Below are 14,325 nucleotides of genomic sequence, written 5' to 3' on the forward strand. Positions count from 1 at the left end.
GTGAGTTCATTCTTAAAGCCTATATTACAGTTTGTCTACTAAACAGAACAGAACGGCGTAAATGACCTTCTGTTCCTCATAGATCTTGTAGATCAGCCTCAGGCCTCGCATCTCCTGTTGTACACTCAGCAGTTCTGGGTAGTTGGTAATGGGGATGTCAAAAAGCTTCTCGGCGTTGCCTAGCCCCTGACGGATCGCCTCGATCTTAGCCAGCTCTTCCTCATAAGCAGCCATGTTCATCAGTCCTGGAATTTATTCAGAATTAATATTTGATTAAAACTAATTTTATTCCCAGAGGAACTTAATGATGTTGCAAAGACATCTACAGCATCACTGACAACTTAATGATGAAATATATTTATGCGGAGTGTCATCCGGTTAGCAGCATATGCAGGTATGTAGATATATACATGTGTAGATTTGGCGGGGAAGTCGTGGCCTAATGGTTAGAGTCTGACTCCCAACCCTAAGGTTGTGGGTTCGAGTCTCGGGCCGGCAATACCACGACTGAGGTGTCCTTGAGCAAGGCACCGAACCCCCACAACTGCTCCCTGGGCGCCGCAGCATTAATGGCTGCCCACTGCTCCGGGTGTGTGTTCACAGTGTGTGTGTGTGTTCACTGCTGTGTGTGTGTGTGCACTTTGGATGGGTTAAATGCAGAGAACGAATTCTGAGTATGTGTCACGTTACTTAGCCGTACGTCACGTCACTTTCTCTGTCACTGTCATATACATTATATATAAAATAAACTTTTTAATTTCATAGTTAAAGCAGATGAATATTTTGCATTATAGCAATCGGCCGTATTAGTGAATCATCTTGCACTTTTTGTATATTTTTAAGGTTGTTATTAAATTTGCAATCATTTTCACACAACACAGACACACACACACACACCAGGGAATGTGTGCGTACCTTTCTCCAGGTTGTCTCCTACAGCTCCAGGTCCGTGCATGTTAAAACTCTCAGCAAACACAGACACCTCCTGCTTATACTGCTCTACCTGCTCCATGGTGATCTGACCAGGTAGGAGACCACAGATGAGTAGGAATAATAACATAATTCTATTATCGGTGCATTAAACAGTTCCTCGTGTCATATTTGTAATAATACTGAGTGACTGAGAGACTGAGAGGATTTCAGAGAGCTCACTTTGGTAAAGGACTTCTTGACTTTTCTCAGACGGCGATCCACCTGTCGGGCCTCGCTAAACACTTCTCTCCACAGATCCGCGATCCGGGACACCAGATTCAACTCGTCCTCTGCAACCTGTGTGGGAAATAAACCCAATCAGTCCAACAATTTTTAAAAGTATTTTATATATACAATCATCTCCGGATGAGAAACGGTGGAGCTCACCTGTATATTATACATAGCCAGAGTCCTGTATCTCTCTTGGATGTCTCTGTATCTCATCTCCACACTCAGAGACATGTCACGGATATCGGAGATTGTCCCGAGTACAGACTTCAGGTCTTCCATCGTGTCGGGAGATTGTTTTAGATTCTCTAACAATTGCTGACATAAAAATACTCAATAAGGCTCAAGACGAATAGATTTAAAACAAACAACAGCTCTGTTAGTTAGTGGCTGTATTATAATGAGCACGTTAATATAAAGGTTCCGGCTAGAACCTGTTCACCTTTAGAGCATTTAGTATCGAGCATTTAACATACTGTGATGTCAAATAATTAATCCACTATAAGCAAATAAATGTTAATGATTATATTTGTATGTGGTTTTATACAGTGACATGATGAAGAGAAAAGAAAAACGGAGAGAAACAATCATGATGGAACACCTGGAACTCGTTGTGCAGGGCGTATAACTCCCCCCGAGCCGAGTCGTTGAGTAGCCTGCCCAGTGAAGTGACCCAAGCCTGAGCGTTCTCCAGCACGGTGTGTCTCAGTGGCTCCAGGTTTAACCTGATGATGTTCTCGTCCACCACCCGTGGCTGCTGTGCAACCTCCTGACTGATATGGGAATAAAACTGCAGCTTCTCATCATAAATCACACAAGAGGGCTTCTTGGCTGCAAATTTCTCCAGCATGATGGCTTTGTCAAGCTTCCAGAGGGTCCGATAGTGTCTCCAGTTGTTCAGGAGGCGAGTGACGGAACCGAGTAGCCGCTGTGTGTTCTGGGAAATGGTCACGGCGAGCTCGTTCACTTGTGGCAGTTGGCACACCTCACTGTAGAAGCTCAGAATCAGCGGCTCGTCCTCGCCGTCCACGAGCTGCGGAGGACACTCGATACACGTGCCTTTCATCCAGCGAACGAAATGCTGTGGGGTTCATGGTGAACGGATTTGTTTGTCTACTACTACTACTAATAATAATAATAATAATAATAATAATAATAATAATAACAATAATAATAATAGATTTAAAAGAGTTCTGAACAGAGATAATAGATCACCTTCGTGCTCTCCACACAGTCCCTCACACACTGTATGATCATCTTGTACACCTCGTTGCTTTTGGGGTGCAGCACAATCAAAGGAGCAGAGAGGATGGCCTCGATTTGGAACAGCGGGGTGGAGCCGAGCAGGGCGGAGTTAAACACCTGTAGGTTCCTACAGGTACACGACAGTATTATGAGCCGTGTATTAATTCATTCATTCATTCATCTTCTACCGCTTATCCGAACTTCTCGGGTCACAGGGAGCCTGTGCCTATCTCAGGCGTCATCGGGCATCGAGGCAGGATACACCCTGGACGGAGTGCCAACCCATCACAGGGCACACACACACACACTCTCATTCACTCACACACTCACACACTACGGACAATTTTCCAGAGATGCCAATCAACCTACCATGCATGTCTTTGGACCGGGGGAGGAAACCGGAGTACCCGGAGGAAACCCCCGAGGCACGGGGAGAACATGCAAACTCCACACACACAAGGTGGAGGCAGAAATCGAACCCCCAACCCTGGAGGTGTGAGGCGAACGTGCTAACCACTAAGTATAATAATTCTCAATTTAATTAAAGTTATCATTCAGTAGTCAGTAAACTCACTTCAGCACCATCTTGGTGAGCGTGTCAAACACTCTGCGCTCCCAGTAGGAGTAGTACTGAGCCATGTGCTTGGCCTTGCTGCTGCTCGTCTGTGCAGTCAGACACTCGATCTTGGTGAGCAGAGGACAGATGGCTGAGAGCTTCCTGCTCAGCCAGTGCACATCTCTGGCTCTTTGCTTCTCCACCAGCTCACAGAACTCCTTCACTCCTTCACACACAAACACATTTCCCATTCTTCATCATATCATCATTTCTGATGTGGATTAAACATGAACGAGATCGTTACCTGGCAGTTCTCCTGCTCTTTCTGATACGGGAAATTTAAAAAGGTTGGCCGTCTCTATGACCTGAAGCTTGGCCTCTATGTCTTTTTCATTCTTCTGGATTTGATTCAGCAGGGACTCAAACTGGGAGATGGCCTGGTTCGCCTTGGTGATGAACTCTGATAGGCCTGCGGGACATGAAGGATGAAATCGGCTGTGTGAGAGATCGGATCTGACCAAGAACTTCATATCATATCTGCAAAGACTCTTGTAATGTAAATGTTAGTGGCTCCGGTTTGATAGAACAAGATCTGATTGTTGTCTTTACAGCAGAACCCATGATGTGATGTAGTGATGTGATTTTGGATACCCAGAGAAGTCAAGGTTAATCTTTTATATCCAGGAGACATCGCAGTCTTTAGTTCCTGTATCTGCGCAGCCAACAGGAAGAACTGTGCGTCCTTCAGATGGTCCATCACAGACTGGTAGCGATCTGTCAAACTCTCCAGTTGGTTCAAATGTCTGCAAACCCGAAAGATATGATGAAAGAAAGTATTTCCTCTAATGTGGTTAATCTTTCTAGCTGAAATTGTTTTGTGAAAAAAAATAATATTAAAAAATAAACAAATCCTACCTGAGGAACTTGTCCTGAAGCACAGCTACTACTCTGACCTGCTCAGGTACACTGAAGCCCAGCTGCTCAAAGTAGCGGCTCTCACTGATGATCTCCTTCAGCTCCAGTCCAACGTTCACCACAATCCTTTGTTTCATGTCCTGATCCCCAAACACCATTAAACACCCAGACCACATTAGCGATCTCATCATTTCTCATAAATATTCAAAAGTACGTGAAGTTCAGGTTTCACCTTTAACTAAAAACGCTCACCTTGAAAACCAAAAAAATATTTGGGAAAGAAAATAGGAACCCAATTTGAGTTGACAAAGAGTTTGTGCATTCATGGTCTAAAAAGAGACAATGATGAGATTAAAGGCGGGGACTCCGATTTTTGAGAAATGAATCAGAAAACTGAGTCAGGCCGAATAATAAACAAAAATCAAAACAAAAATCAAAACGTGTGGCTAATTAGCAGAAAGGGGCGTGTCTTGTCGATATGGGCAGAGAGAGTGTTCAGTGCGCATGTGTGACATTAGCAGAAAGCGGGTTTAACATGGACATGGAGGATAAAAACAAAGAAAGAGAAGAAAGACTTACGATAAGGACAAGAAGTAGGACGTGTTAATATAGGATCAGCTTTCCAGCGCTGGAGAGAACTGAAGGAGCAGGAAGTTGGCCACATATTCACAGGTTGGAGTTTCCCGAGTCAATAACTCCTGAGCTAAACGCTGTTACTACACAAATAACACCTCTTTTCTATCGTAGTAATGTAGAGAGGCAGCTACAACCGCGTTTTGTGTAGTAACAGCGTTTAGCTCAGGAGTTATCGACTCGGGAAACTCCGACCTGTGAATATGTGGCCGACTTTACTTAAGACGCCGAGGCGCTTTTTTCCTTCTCGATAGGTGAGTAACGTTGGTTTTGCTTTGTTACACAGAACTAATATATGCCTTTGTCCTTTACATCATTATGCTTGTGTGGCATTTTTGCTTGTTTGTTTATCTACAATCGTATTGTTCTTCCCTTCAGCTATGATAAAGACACGTTTCTTTCTGTTAGTCGCCTGGGTTACGTATGTACGTGTGGGCGGAGCTATCGATACAGGGGTGGGACCCGTTGGGGTTAGGGGTGTGTTTGTTTTGTTGATTTTATATGTCGACATTGGCTTTCAAACAACGGAGACCTCACCTTTAATGAATAGATTGGAGTAAATTTGTATATAATATCGATCTCACATTTGAGTGTATTTATGGGCAACAATATGAATCTCAGTGTGACGTATTGCGGTAACATCAAACAGTCAGGCGGTTTGGGGTCTGTGAGTGTCTGACCTCTTGTTGTGAAGCCTTCCCAGTGGCATCCCCAGAGCTCTTCACTATCAGCAGGATGTTTCTCTGCATGAGCACTTCCAGCATCTGCACAGCTTCCTCGGTCCAGCGTTGGTGTTTCTTTACCTCGTAATCCCGCATGCACTTGCCCACCTCCAGAAACTTTGCTTTTGCCTGCCAACATACAGAACACACACACAAAGGTATGACGGGTATAAAAAATGTACATAAAAAACACAGCACACAGATATACACACACACACACACACATACACACACACATACTCTCTCTCTCTCACACACACACACACACACACACACACACACACACACACACACACACACACACACACACACACACACAATACAACAGCTTACAGCTATGCCCTGTTTGCTCTGCAGCACTTCTGGCACTTCCTGGAATTGTACAATGGTGTTTTTAATGCTGTGGAACAGACTGCGCTCCCAGAAGATGGACCCTGTCACAGGAGGCTGGTTCTTATTCAAAGGTGGGTTGTCTTTGTTCTGGATAAACATCTCGTTGATGATGTCCACCTAGAAAAACAAATCGAAGTGTTCACTACAAATTGATATTTTCACAATTTTCACACTGACTGGTTGTGTTTAGTCAGTTTTGTATTACTGGTATATCTTTAGAAGCAATATATAGCTTCGGCCATTTGTCTCCAAAACACTGGACAGGCCACGCCCACAAGCTACAAATTACAGTTTAAACAAACAATTATCGCTTATGATACCGTATATGTCATTTTTGTGTAGCTTTTAAAGTCAGATGTTTTAGATATTTGTGCACCTCTTTGCAGTACTGGACCAGAATGTCACTGAATTTCATCATCATCTGATTGTTGAGCGCTTCTCTGGAGCGGATGTGCTGGAACTTCAGCAGTACTTCAAAGGCCATGGATGCCGAGCGCAGGCTTTTGAAGGACTGGTCAATGAAGTAAATGGCTTCTCTTTCGATCTCCTGGATCAGAGGAGATACAACACGGTGAAGCAATCTGAAACAAATCAAACTAATCCTTTCCACATGGAGATATATTCATGACTTCACCTGCACTTTCTTCTGGAAATCCTGAATGACGTTTTTCCAATTATCCATCTTGCAAATGTTAAAGGGGTCAAAGTCCAGCTCCTCGATTGGCACGACCAAACTGTCCACGCTCTGCAGGACCTCGTCGATACGCTTGGGCTCGCCTGTTACTTCCTTCATCTCTGGCCCAAAGATTTTATAAAAATCCTCCATGGTCTGTTGGTTCAGAAGGTTGAGTGTGAATTCTACTGCATTCTATACATTGCATTACAGCTACCAGATTTTTTTGAAATAAAAAAGTTCAATAAAAATAATTCACAAGTGATTTTGAGGAGTTAATTCGATTCGGGTTCAGTGCAATACGATTCGGTCTTCAGGCCTTGAGACTTTTGGTCTTCTATAGTCTTAATTGTAAGCTACGTTGTCCTTGTACATAAAGAAGCAAACGTCACAGTTTCATGTTTGTTACAGGGAGATCTAACCTGCAGGATGTCGTAAAGGTCTTGACAGACTGAAGACATGTAATCTGTCCTCTCAAACAGCCTTTGACGGTTGAACTCCCAGCGTGATTCCCTGCCGGACTTTTCGATAACTTCTCTAACCGCAAAATAGCAGGACTTCCACTGGTCCAGAACCTGCTTGCCGTCTAGAACTTTAGCCTTGGACAAATGATGCTTGTCTCTACGGTGACAGGTAATAAAGCAGACCCCTTTTGTTACAGAATTCCAGTTGAAATGAGACAGCACAAAAACTAAAAGATATTATATTTAAAATGTATATATTTTGCGGATTATCTACAAACATACCAAAATCTAGTAAAAATAATCCTGTACTCTTAAATAAACTGGTACCCTGATTGTCTAACTCGTGTTAATGAGGTACTTTATAACTTATGACACTATGACCCTGATTATGCATTAATCGTTATTATTCACTATGGGAGCTATCGGTTTGGCTTGTTATATCGTTCACACCTGAAAAGTGTGCGGATGTCGACGATACAGGTGACGCGTTCGCACAGCTCCCAGACGATGCGGTCCATCAGGTCCATCATGCGCTTGTCCGTGTTGTAGTGGCTGGAAATAATCCATATCATCCTCAGACCCCTCATCAGTGGTGCAATAGTGTCCAGGATTATGCCGAAGTTCACCGACGTGGCCAGGTTCTGGGGTGAAAACACAATTAATAGTAGGAGTACTGAAAAAACTTTTATTACCAAATCTACAACCTACGAACTACTAGAGTTAGATTTTAGATTTTTTTTTGGTCCTAATCAAAATTTGCAGTCTTTTTTATTTATTTATTTATTTTCTGACTCACCTTAAAGTATCTCTCCACAGTGCCAAGGAAGCGCACATTCTCCGTGGCCTCCACGTGGTACAGGTTCAGTTCTGTCAGAGTCTCGTTCAGGTTCTGCACGGGTTCGAGGTCGGCTCGGCTCGTCACCTCCAGGATCTTCTTCACCACTGGCAGCTTGAGCTGTTCGCACAGACCAGTCAGTACAGACGCACGCTCACGCCAGAACTCCAACTCTGCCATCGGACCAGGGGCCTAGTGATCGGCACCGAGATTGGAAACAAACAAAAGGGAAAAGACCCTTTACTCTCTACACTTATACATTATATAAAACATTGCAGTTTTAGAGAGTTGCATATCTGAAGAAAATGTCAAGAAAGAAAGAAAGAAAGAAAGAAAGAAAGAAAGAAAGAAAGAAAGAAAGAAAGAAAGAAAGAAAGAAAGAAAGAAAGAAAGAAAGAAAAAGGGAAACATTAAATGGTACTTAATGGAAGGACACAAAACGTGTCCTTCCACCTGAAGCTTTAGCTTTTAGAGATTATCTGTTATATCCTGAGTTGTTTCCTGACAGCACAGACCTGCGGGATCTTTTCTTTCTGCTCCTCGAGGATTAAAGTGATTTGGGTTTGCCAGTTCATGACACACTGCTCCAGTTTTTCGACCACCTCTGGACTGGTCAGCAGTGTCTCCACATCCTGGTCCAGGTCCATCTCAGGGATGTGTAAGTTATTCATACCTACGGCGGAGAATTAAGGAGGCACCAAAACACAATTAAAAGTGTACCTGCTGTCAGGACTAGAAGAGAACTGATGGAGTTAAACTCACTCTGCAGCTGATGCAAGGTTCTGTCGGTAAGGCCCATGTACTTGTAAGTGTAGTTAAGAAACTCATCTCGGATCAGTGCAGTGCTTAAGGGTTCTGATGGTGCCAGCTGGACTTTAGGTTTGGCCTCAGGACCCGTATTGCTGACTTCAGAGCTCACTGCCTCCTGGTCTACTTTGGAGAGCTTTATCTGGCCCACGGAGAGCAGTGGCATGTAAACCTGTTAGATAGAGCAAACCCATGGCACTAAATTACAGTAGAAAAACAGTCCTGATTGGTCAAAGCCCCTGGAGGTCTAAAGCTTTTTACTGTCCAAATCCTTTTACTGCTCAAAGCCTCTGACTGTACAAAGCCCCTTAGTGCCAAAAGCCCCTTCCTGCAGAAAACTCCTTACTGCCTAAAGCCCCTTCCTGCCCAAAGCTCCTTACTGCCCAAAGCCCCTTAATGCTCAAATATTCTTACTGTCTGATGCATTTTCTGCCCAAAGCCCCTTACTGCCCAAAGCCCCTAACTGCCCACAGCTCCTTACATTCTGATGCCTTTTACTGCCTAAAGGACCACAGTGCCCAAAGCCCCTTACTGCTTAAAGACCTGTAACTGCTCAAAACTTCTTACTGCCCAATTCCCCTCTGTGCCCACAGTCCCTGACAGACCAATTCCCCAAACTAACCAGTCTTTTACTCCCCAAAGCCTTTTAATACTTAAAGCTGTTAACTCCCTAAAACCCCTTACTGTTTAAAGCCTCTGGCTGCCAAAAGCCCTTGAAATTCCAAAGCTATTTACTGCCCAAAGCCTCTGACTGTCCAAAGTACTTTAATGCTCAAAACCCCTTATTGCCCAAAGCACATTACTGCCCAAAGCCTCTCACTGCCCAAGGCACCTGAACAGGTTTATTTATTTGTTTGTTTTTTCTGTTCACTCACATGCTGGAAGTCATTCTTAAACATCTGGAGTTGGTGACCATTCAGCATGCCGATCTCCAGGAGCTTGGGCATCAGCTCATTCGCCTCATTTATGTCCACCGGTTCAACAATCGTCTCTGAAACACACAAACAACATTAAACTCCAGCACTGTGTGTTTTATAAACCTCCAGAACCAAATTGTGCTTTAAACAGTTATCATTACTGACCATTGGTGTTCCTCAGGAAGTAGAGCACGTTAGACTTCATGAATTTGTTTGGGATGTAGTTCACTGCTACATGCAGCTCCACGTGGTACACAGTCCGTATCTCAGCTCTCTGATATGACGAGAAAGAATAACAGGAGATCCACTGAGTGACAGAATAGCAGATGAACATCACACAGCTATTAGTATGACCGCTTCAATGACCGTCATTAAAGGTTGGACAGAAGAAGCCCCTGACTGCTCAGACTAGGCCACAGGCTACACAAAGCCCCATGCTGATTGGTGGGAGCCAGAATGAGTGGGTGAGAGAGAGAGAGAGAGAGAGGGAACGAGAGACTATACATGTAATGTGTGTAGTAGTTTATAAGATTTAAACAGTATAACAGAGCACAGAATCAGAAAATAAAGGAGTAAGTGAGTATTACAGTGAGAGGAAGCTCAACCACCTTCTCTGGTTCTAAGGTTCCCTCAGTTGAAGGGTCCTGTGTAGGACATGGAGTGTCCATGCTGATGCCTTCAGGTGACTTTCGCCTGTTTGTTATCTCTTCAGTAATCCAGAGACAGGTGGAGAACACAGAAAAAAATAATTATGAGAAAATACAGTCAAGTTAGAATAGTTAATAATTAGTAACGATTGAAGAAGTAGGACGTGTTAATATAGGATCAGCTTTCCAGCGCTGGAGAGAACTGAAGGAGCAGGAAGTTGGCCACATATTCACAGGTTGGAGTTTCCCGAGTCAATAACTCCTGAGCTAAACGCTGTTACTACACAAATAACACCTCTTTTCTATCGTAGTAATGTAGAGAGGCAGCTACAACCGCGTTTTGTGTAGTAACAGCGTTTAGCTCAGGAGTTATCGACTCGGGAAACTCCGACCTGTGAACATGTGGCCGACTTTACTTAAGACGCCGAGGCGCTTTTTTCCTTCTCGATAGGTGAGTAACGTTGGTTTTGCTTTGTTACACAGAACTAATATATGCCTTTGTCCTTTACATCATTATGCTTGTGTGGCATTTTTGCTTGTTTGTTTATCTACAATCGTATTGTTCTTCCCTTCAGCTATGATAAAGACACGTTTCTTTCTGTTAGTCGCCTGGGTTACGTATGTACGTGTGGGCGGAGCTATCGATACAGGGGTGGGACCCATTTGGGTTAGGGGTGTGTTTGTTTTGGTGATTTTATATGTCAACATTGGCTTTCAAACAACGGAGACCACACCTTTAACTTTAAGAGTGAGAACAAAAGATAGAGATCCTCAACATTAAATCTATTAACTGATTAACTGATGTTCATGTCATTCTTTAATAAGTGAAAAAAATGATAATTGCTGGTAAGTTGCTGCGGTATGAGAGGAATAAAACACTTCTGTTATGTCATGATCTTTCTTTCTCTTGCCTTTATTTTTCCTGTCAGAAAGTAAAACAATGAGCACTCATTCCCATGTAGTACTGTGATAAATAAGTGTAAAATCTGTCGTAAACAAAACAGAAAAAAACAAAACAAAAGCATTGCTGATTCACACGTGTGTGATTACACGACATCTGTTTCTGATTATATTTTCTTATTATTATTATTATTATTATTATTATTATTATTATTATTATTATTATTATTATTATTATTATATTTTTCTAACCTACTTTGATATATTCTTTGATATATCTTCTCATATTGCATTCATCTGTGCCTTATTTTTATTCCTTTTTTTAATATTTTGTTCTTTTCTCTATTGGCTGTTTTTGAGGACGTTTATAATCATCCTTGTTTATCCATTTTTTGAGAGATTTCTCCATGTTTTTATGGCTATTTGTTGTCACTGTAGATATTTTCTTACTTCCTGTAGAAGATCTCTCTCTCTCTGACATGGGAGTCTCCATCGGGGGGGCAGCAGACAGACTCTGGTCCTGCTCGACTTCTTCGGGATCTGGGGACTCTTTTGGCTTTTCTGATCAAACACAATTAGAAGTAAACTGAGATATCAGACAGATATCAGACAAATATATCAGACAGATATCAGACAGAGATATCAGACAGATATCAGACAGAGATATCAGACAGATATCAGACAGATATCAGACAGATATCAGACAGAGATATCAGACAGAGATATCAGACAGATATCAGACAGAGATATCAGACAGAGTTATCAGACAGATATCAGACAGAGATATCAGACAGAGTTATCAGACAGATATCAGACAGAGTTATCAGACAGATATCAGACAGAGTTATCAGACAGATATCAGACAGAGATATCAGACAAAGATATCAGACAGATATCAGACAGAGATATCAGACAGAGTTATCAGACAGATATCAGACAGATATCAGACAGAGATATCAGACAGAGTTATCAGACAGATATCAGACAGATATCAGACAGAGATATCAGACAGATATCAGACAGAGATATCAGACAGAGTTATCAGACAGAGAGATCAGACAGAGAGATCAGAGAGAGATATAGGACTGTTTATATTAACACATTATGTAAAAATTTGTTTCCAAGAATTGATACCTAGAAGTTCATCAATACATAAAATAATTTTAGGTGATTAATATTTTTGGGTGATTAATAACTCTCTGTGATTAACAATTTTAAGTTATTAAAAGTTGTAGGTGATTAATAATTCTAAATGATTAATAATTTTAGGTGATTGATAATTTTAGATGATTAATATTTTTAGCTGATTAATAATTTTAGGTGATGAATAATTCTAAGTGATTAATAATTTGAAGTTATTAATAGTTGTAGGTGATTAATAATTCTGCGTGACTAATATTTCTCGGTGATTAATAGTTTTAGGTGAATAATAATTGTAGCTGATTAATAATTCTAAATGATTAATAATTTTAGGTGATGAATAATTCTAGGTGACTAATAATTTTAAGTGATTAATAGTTTTAGGGGGTTAATAATTCTAAATGATTAATAATTCTAAATGATTAATAATTTTAAGTGATTAATAATTTTAGGTGATGAATAATTCTAGGTGACTAATAATTTTAAGTGATTAATAGTTTTAGGGGGTTAATAATTCTAAATGATTAATAATTCTAGATGATTAATAATTCTAGATGATTAATAATTCTCGGTGTTTTATGGCACTTTAGGTTCTTAAACAGAGTAAACTGAATAACTAGTGTAATACCGATAGGAATCATCACTTCCACTTCTTCCTCCCGTATAGTCTTAAAGAACAGCAGCGCTGAGGTGAATTCCTCCTCAGTGACCTGGTTTAAAAACTGGATGATTTTCCGCTCCTCTTCTCCATCTCCGCGGCTCAGCAGCTCCTCGAAACAGTTGGGCTCGGGCAGGTAAAACGCCGCATAAACTCGGTCTCTGATCCACTCCAGCCGCGGGTCGTCCAGCGCCATGTTCCTCTGAGGTAAAACACCGTCTTCGTTTAAAACACTCTTCATTTTTTCGCGCTTTTTTCTCCCCCCTCAGTGGCACGAGCGCTGATTTTATTTCTTTAGCTAAAGTGGCTAAAACAGCTGCGACTGAAAGTTCCACGCTGCCATGGCAACCACCCGCGCCTGCTCCTGTCAGGTTACAATACAAGGGCAAGATAAAAGCCCCACATTTAGTCTTCGAGAAGCGTCTGTTATGCGTTTTGTATAAATAAATAAACAAATGAATTAAATATTTAAAGAATAAAACCGTAACATGTGACATTACAAAAAACGTCTAATTAAACATCGCAAGAATTCGGCAATAATCTAAGAAAAAAAACTCGTAAAATTTCGTAAATAAAGTGATGAAATTGTGAGGGGGAAAAAAACTATTTAAATATTTTATATTAATCGTAATATTGTGGAAATAAAATTGTGAATTTTCTAGAAAAAAGTTACACACAAAAAAAGTAATTTTCCACCGTCATAACAAAAATCTTGCGTTTATTTAATTACATTTTTTAAAATTAATTAATTCACACACTTTTAAGAAAGTGGCCCTAAAACATTCATAATTCTTGCACTGTTTTTGTGTGAAAAATTGCTTTTTATTTGAAATTCAATTCATTTTATTTGTATTGCACTTTAAACCATTCACATTGTCTCAAAGCAGCTTTACCTAAATTTGTAAAGTTTAATTAAGTTACTATTTATCTCTAACATTTATAGGAAGAAACCTTGGGAGGAACCAGAAGAGAACCTCATCTGGGTGACACTGGACAGTAAAAAATGTCAATGTCAATAATCTCAATAATGTAAATAATGTCAATGGAAATAATGTAAATAATGTCAACATGTCAATAATGTCAATGTAAATAATGTAAACAATGTCAACATAATGTCAACAATGTCAATGGAAATAATGTAAATAATGTCAACATAATGTCAATAATGTCAATGTAAATAATGTAAATAATGTCAATGTAAATAATGTAAACAATGTCAACATAATGTCAATAATGTCAATGGAAAATGTAAATAATGTCAATGTAAATAATGGCAATAATGTCAATGTAAATAATGTCAATGTCAATAATGTCAATAATGTCAATGTAAATAATGGCAATAATGTCAATGTAAATAATGTAAATAATGCCAATGTAAATAATGTCAATGTCAACAATGTCAATGTCAATAATGTCAACAATGTCAATAATGTCAATGTAAATAATGTAAATAATGCCAATGTAAATAATGTCAATGTCAACAATGTCAATGTCAATAATGTCAACAATGTCAATAATGTCAATGTAAATAATGTCAATAATGTCAATGTAAATAATGTCAATAATATCAACAATGTCAATGTAAATAATGTCAATGTAAATAATGTCAACAATGTCAAT

At 40.4% G+C, this 14,325-nt stretch overlaps 1 protein-coding gene across 2 annotated transcripts in view; it reads right to left on the bottom strand.

Moving 5' to 3' along the window:
- Positions 1–13,061, bottom strand: part of dnah10 (dynein axonemal heavy chain 10) — a 55,793-nt gene extending 42,732 nt beyond the window's left edge. The window contains exons 1-24 of one of the 2 annotated variants that reach the window (XM_027169130.2): positions 12,676–13,061; positions 11,358–11,468; positions 9,969–10,066; positions 9,526–9,634; positions 9,319–9,434; positions 8,399–8,615; positions 8,152–8,309; positions 7,598–7,828; positions 7,252–7,442; positions 6,760–6,958; positions 6,299–6,493; positions 6,041–6,211; positions 5,605–5,781; positions 5,230–5,400; positions 3,917–4,056; positions 3,653–3,804; positions 3,306–3,470; positions 3,020–3,227; positions 2,416–2,572; positions 1,802–2,281; positions 1,360–1,518; positions 1,153–1,269; positions 916–1,018; positions 67–245 (exon numbers count right to left, since the gene is read on the bottom strand). In XM_027169130.2, coding sequence (XP_027024931.2) covers positions 67–245; positions 916–1,018; positions 1,153–1,269; positions 1,360–1,518; positions 1,802–2,281; positions 2,416–2,572; positions 3,020–3,227; positions 3,306–3,470; positions 3,653–3,804; positions 3,917–4,056; positions 5,230–5,400; positions 5,605–5,781; positions 6,041–6,211; positions 6,299–6,493; positions 6,760–6,958; positions 7,252–7,442; positions 7,598–7,828; positions 8,152–8,309; positions 8,399–8,615; positions 9,319–9,434; positions 9,526–9,634; positions 9,969–10,066; positions 11,358–11,468; positions 12,676–12,946 — 4,275 coding nt within the window. In that variant the 5' untranslated portion in view covers positions 12,947–13,061. Of the gene's footprint in view, positions 1–66; positions 246–915; positions 1,019–1,152; positions 1,270–1,359; positions 1,519–1,801; positions 2,282–2,415; positions 2,573–3,019; positions 3,228–3,305; positions 3,471–3,652; positions 3,805–3,916; positions 4,057–5,229; positions 5,401–5,604; positions 5,782–6,040; positions 6,212–6,298; positions 6,494–6,759; positions 6,959–7,251; positions 7,443–7,597; positions 7,829–8,151; positions 8,310–8,398; positions 8,616–9,318; positions 9,435–9,525; positions 9,635–9,947; positions 10,067–11,357; positions 11,469–12,675 lie in introns of both variants that reach the window. The other variant, XM_027169125.2, reaches the window with a different exon arrangement.
- Positions 13,062–14,325: the final 1,264 nt, after the last annotated feature.

The sequence above is a fragment of the Tachysurus fulvidraco genome, chromosome 9, assembly GCF_022655615.1.
Source record: "Tachysurus fulvidraco isolate hzauxx_2018 chromosome 9, HZAU_PFXX_2.0, whole genome shotgun sequence".
Taxonomy (NCBI): Eukaryota; Metazoa; Chordata; class Actinopteri; order Siluriformes; family Bagridae; genus Tachysurus; species Tachysurus fulvidraco.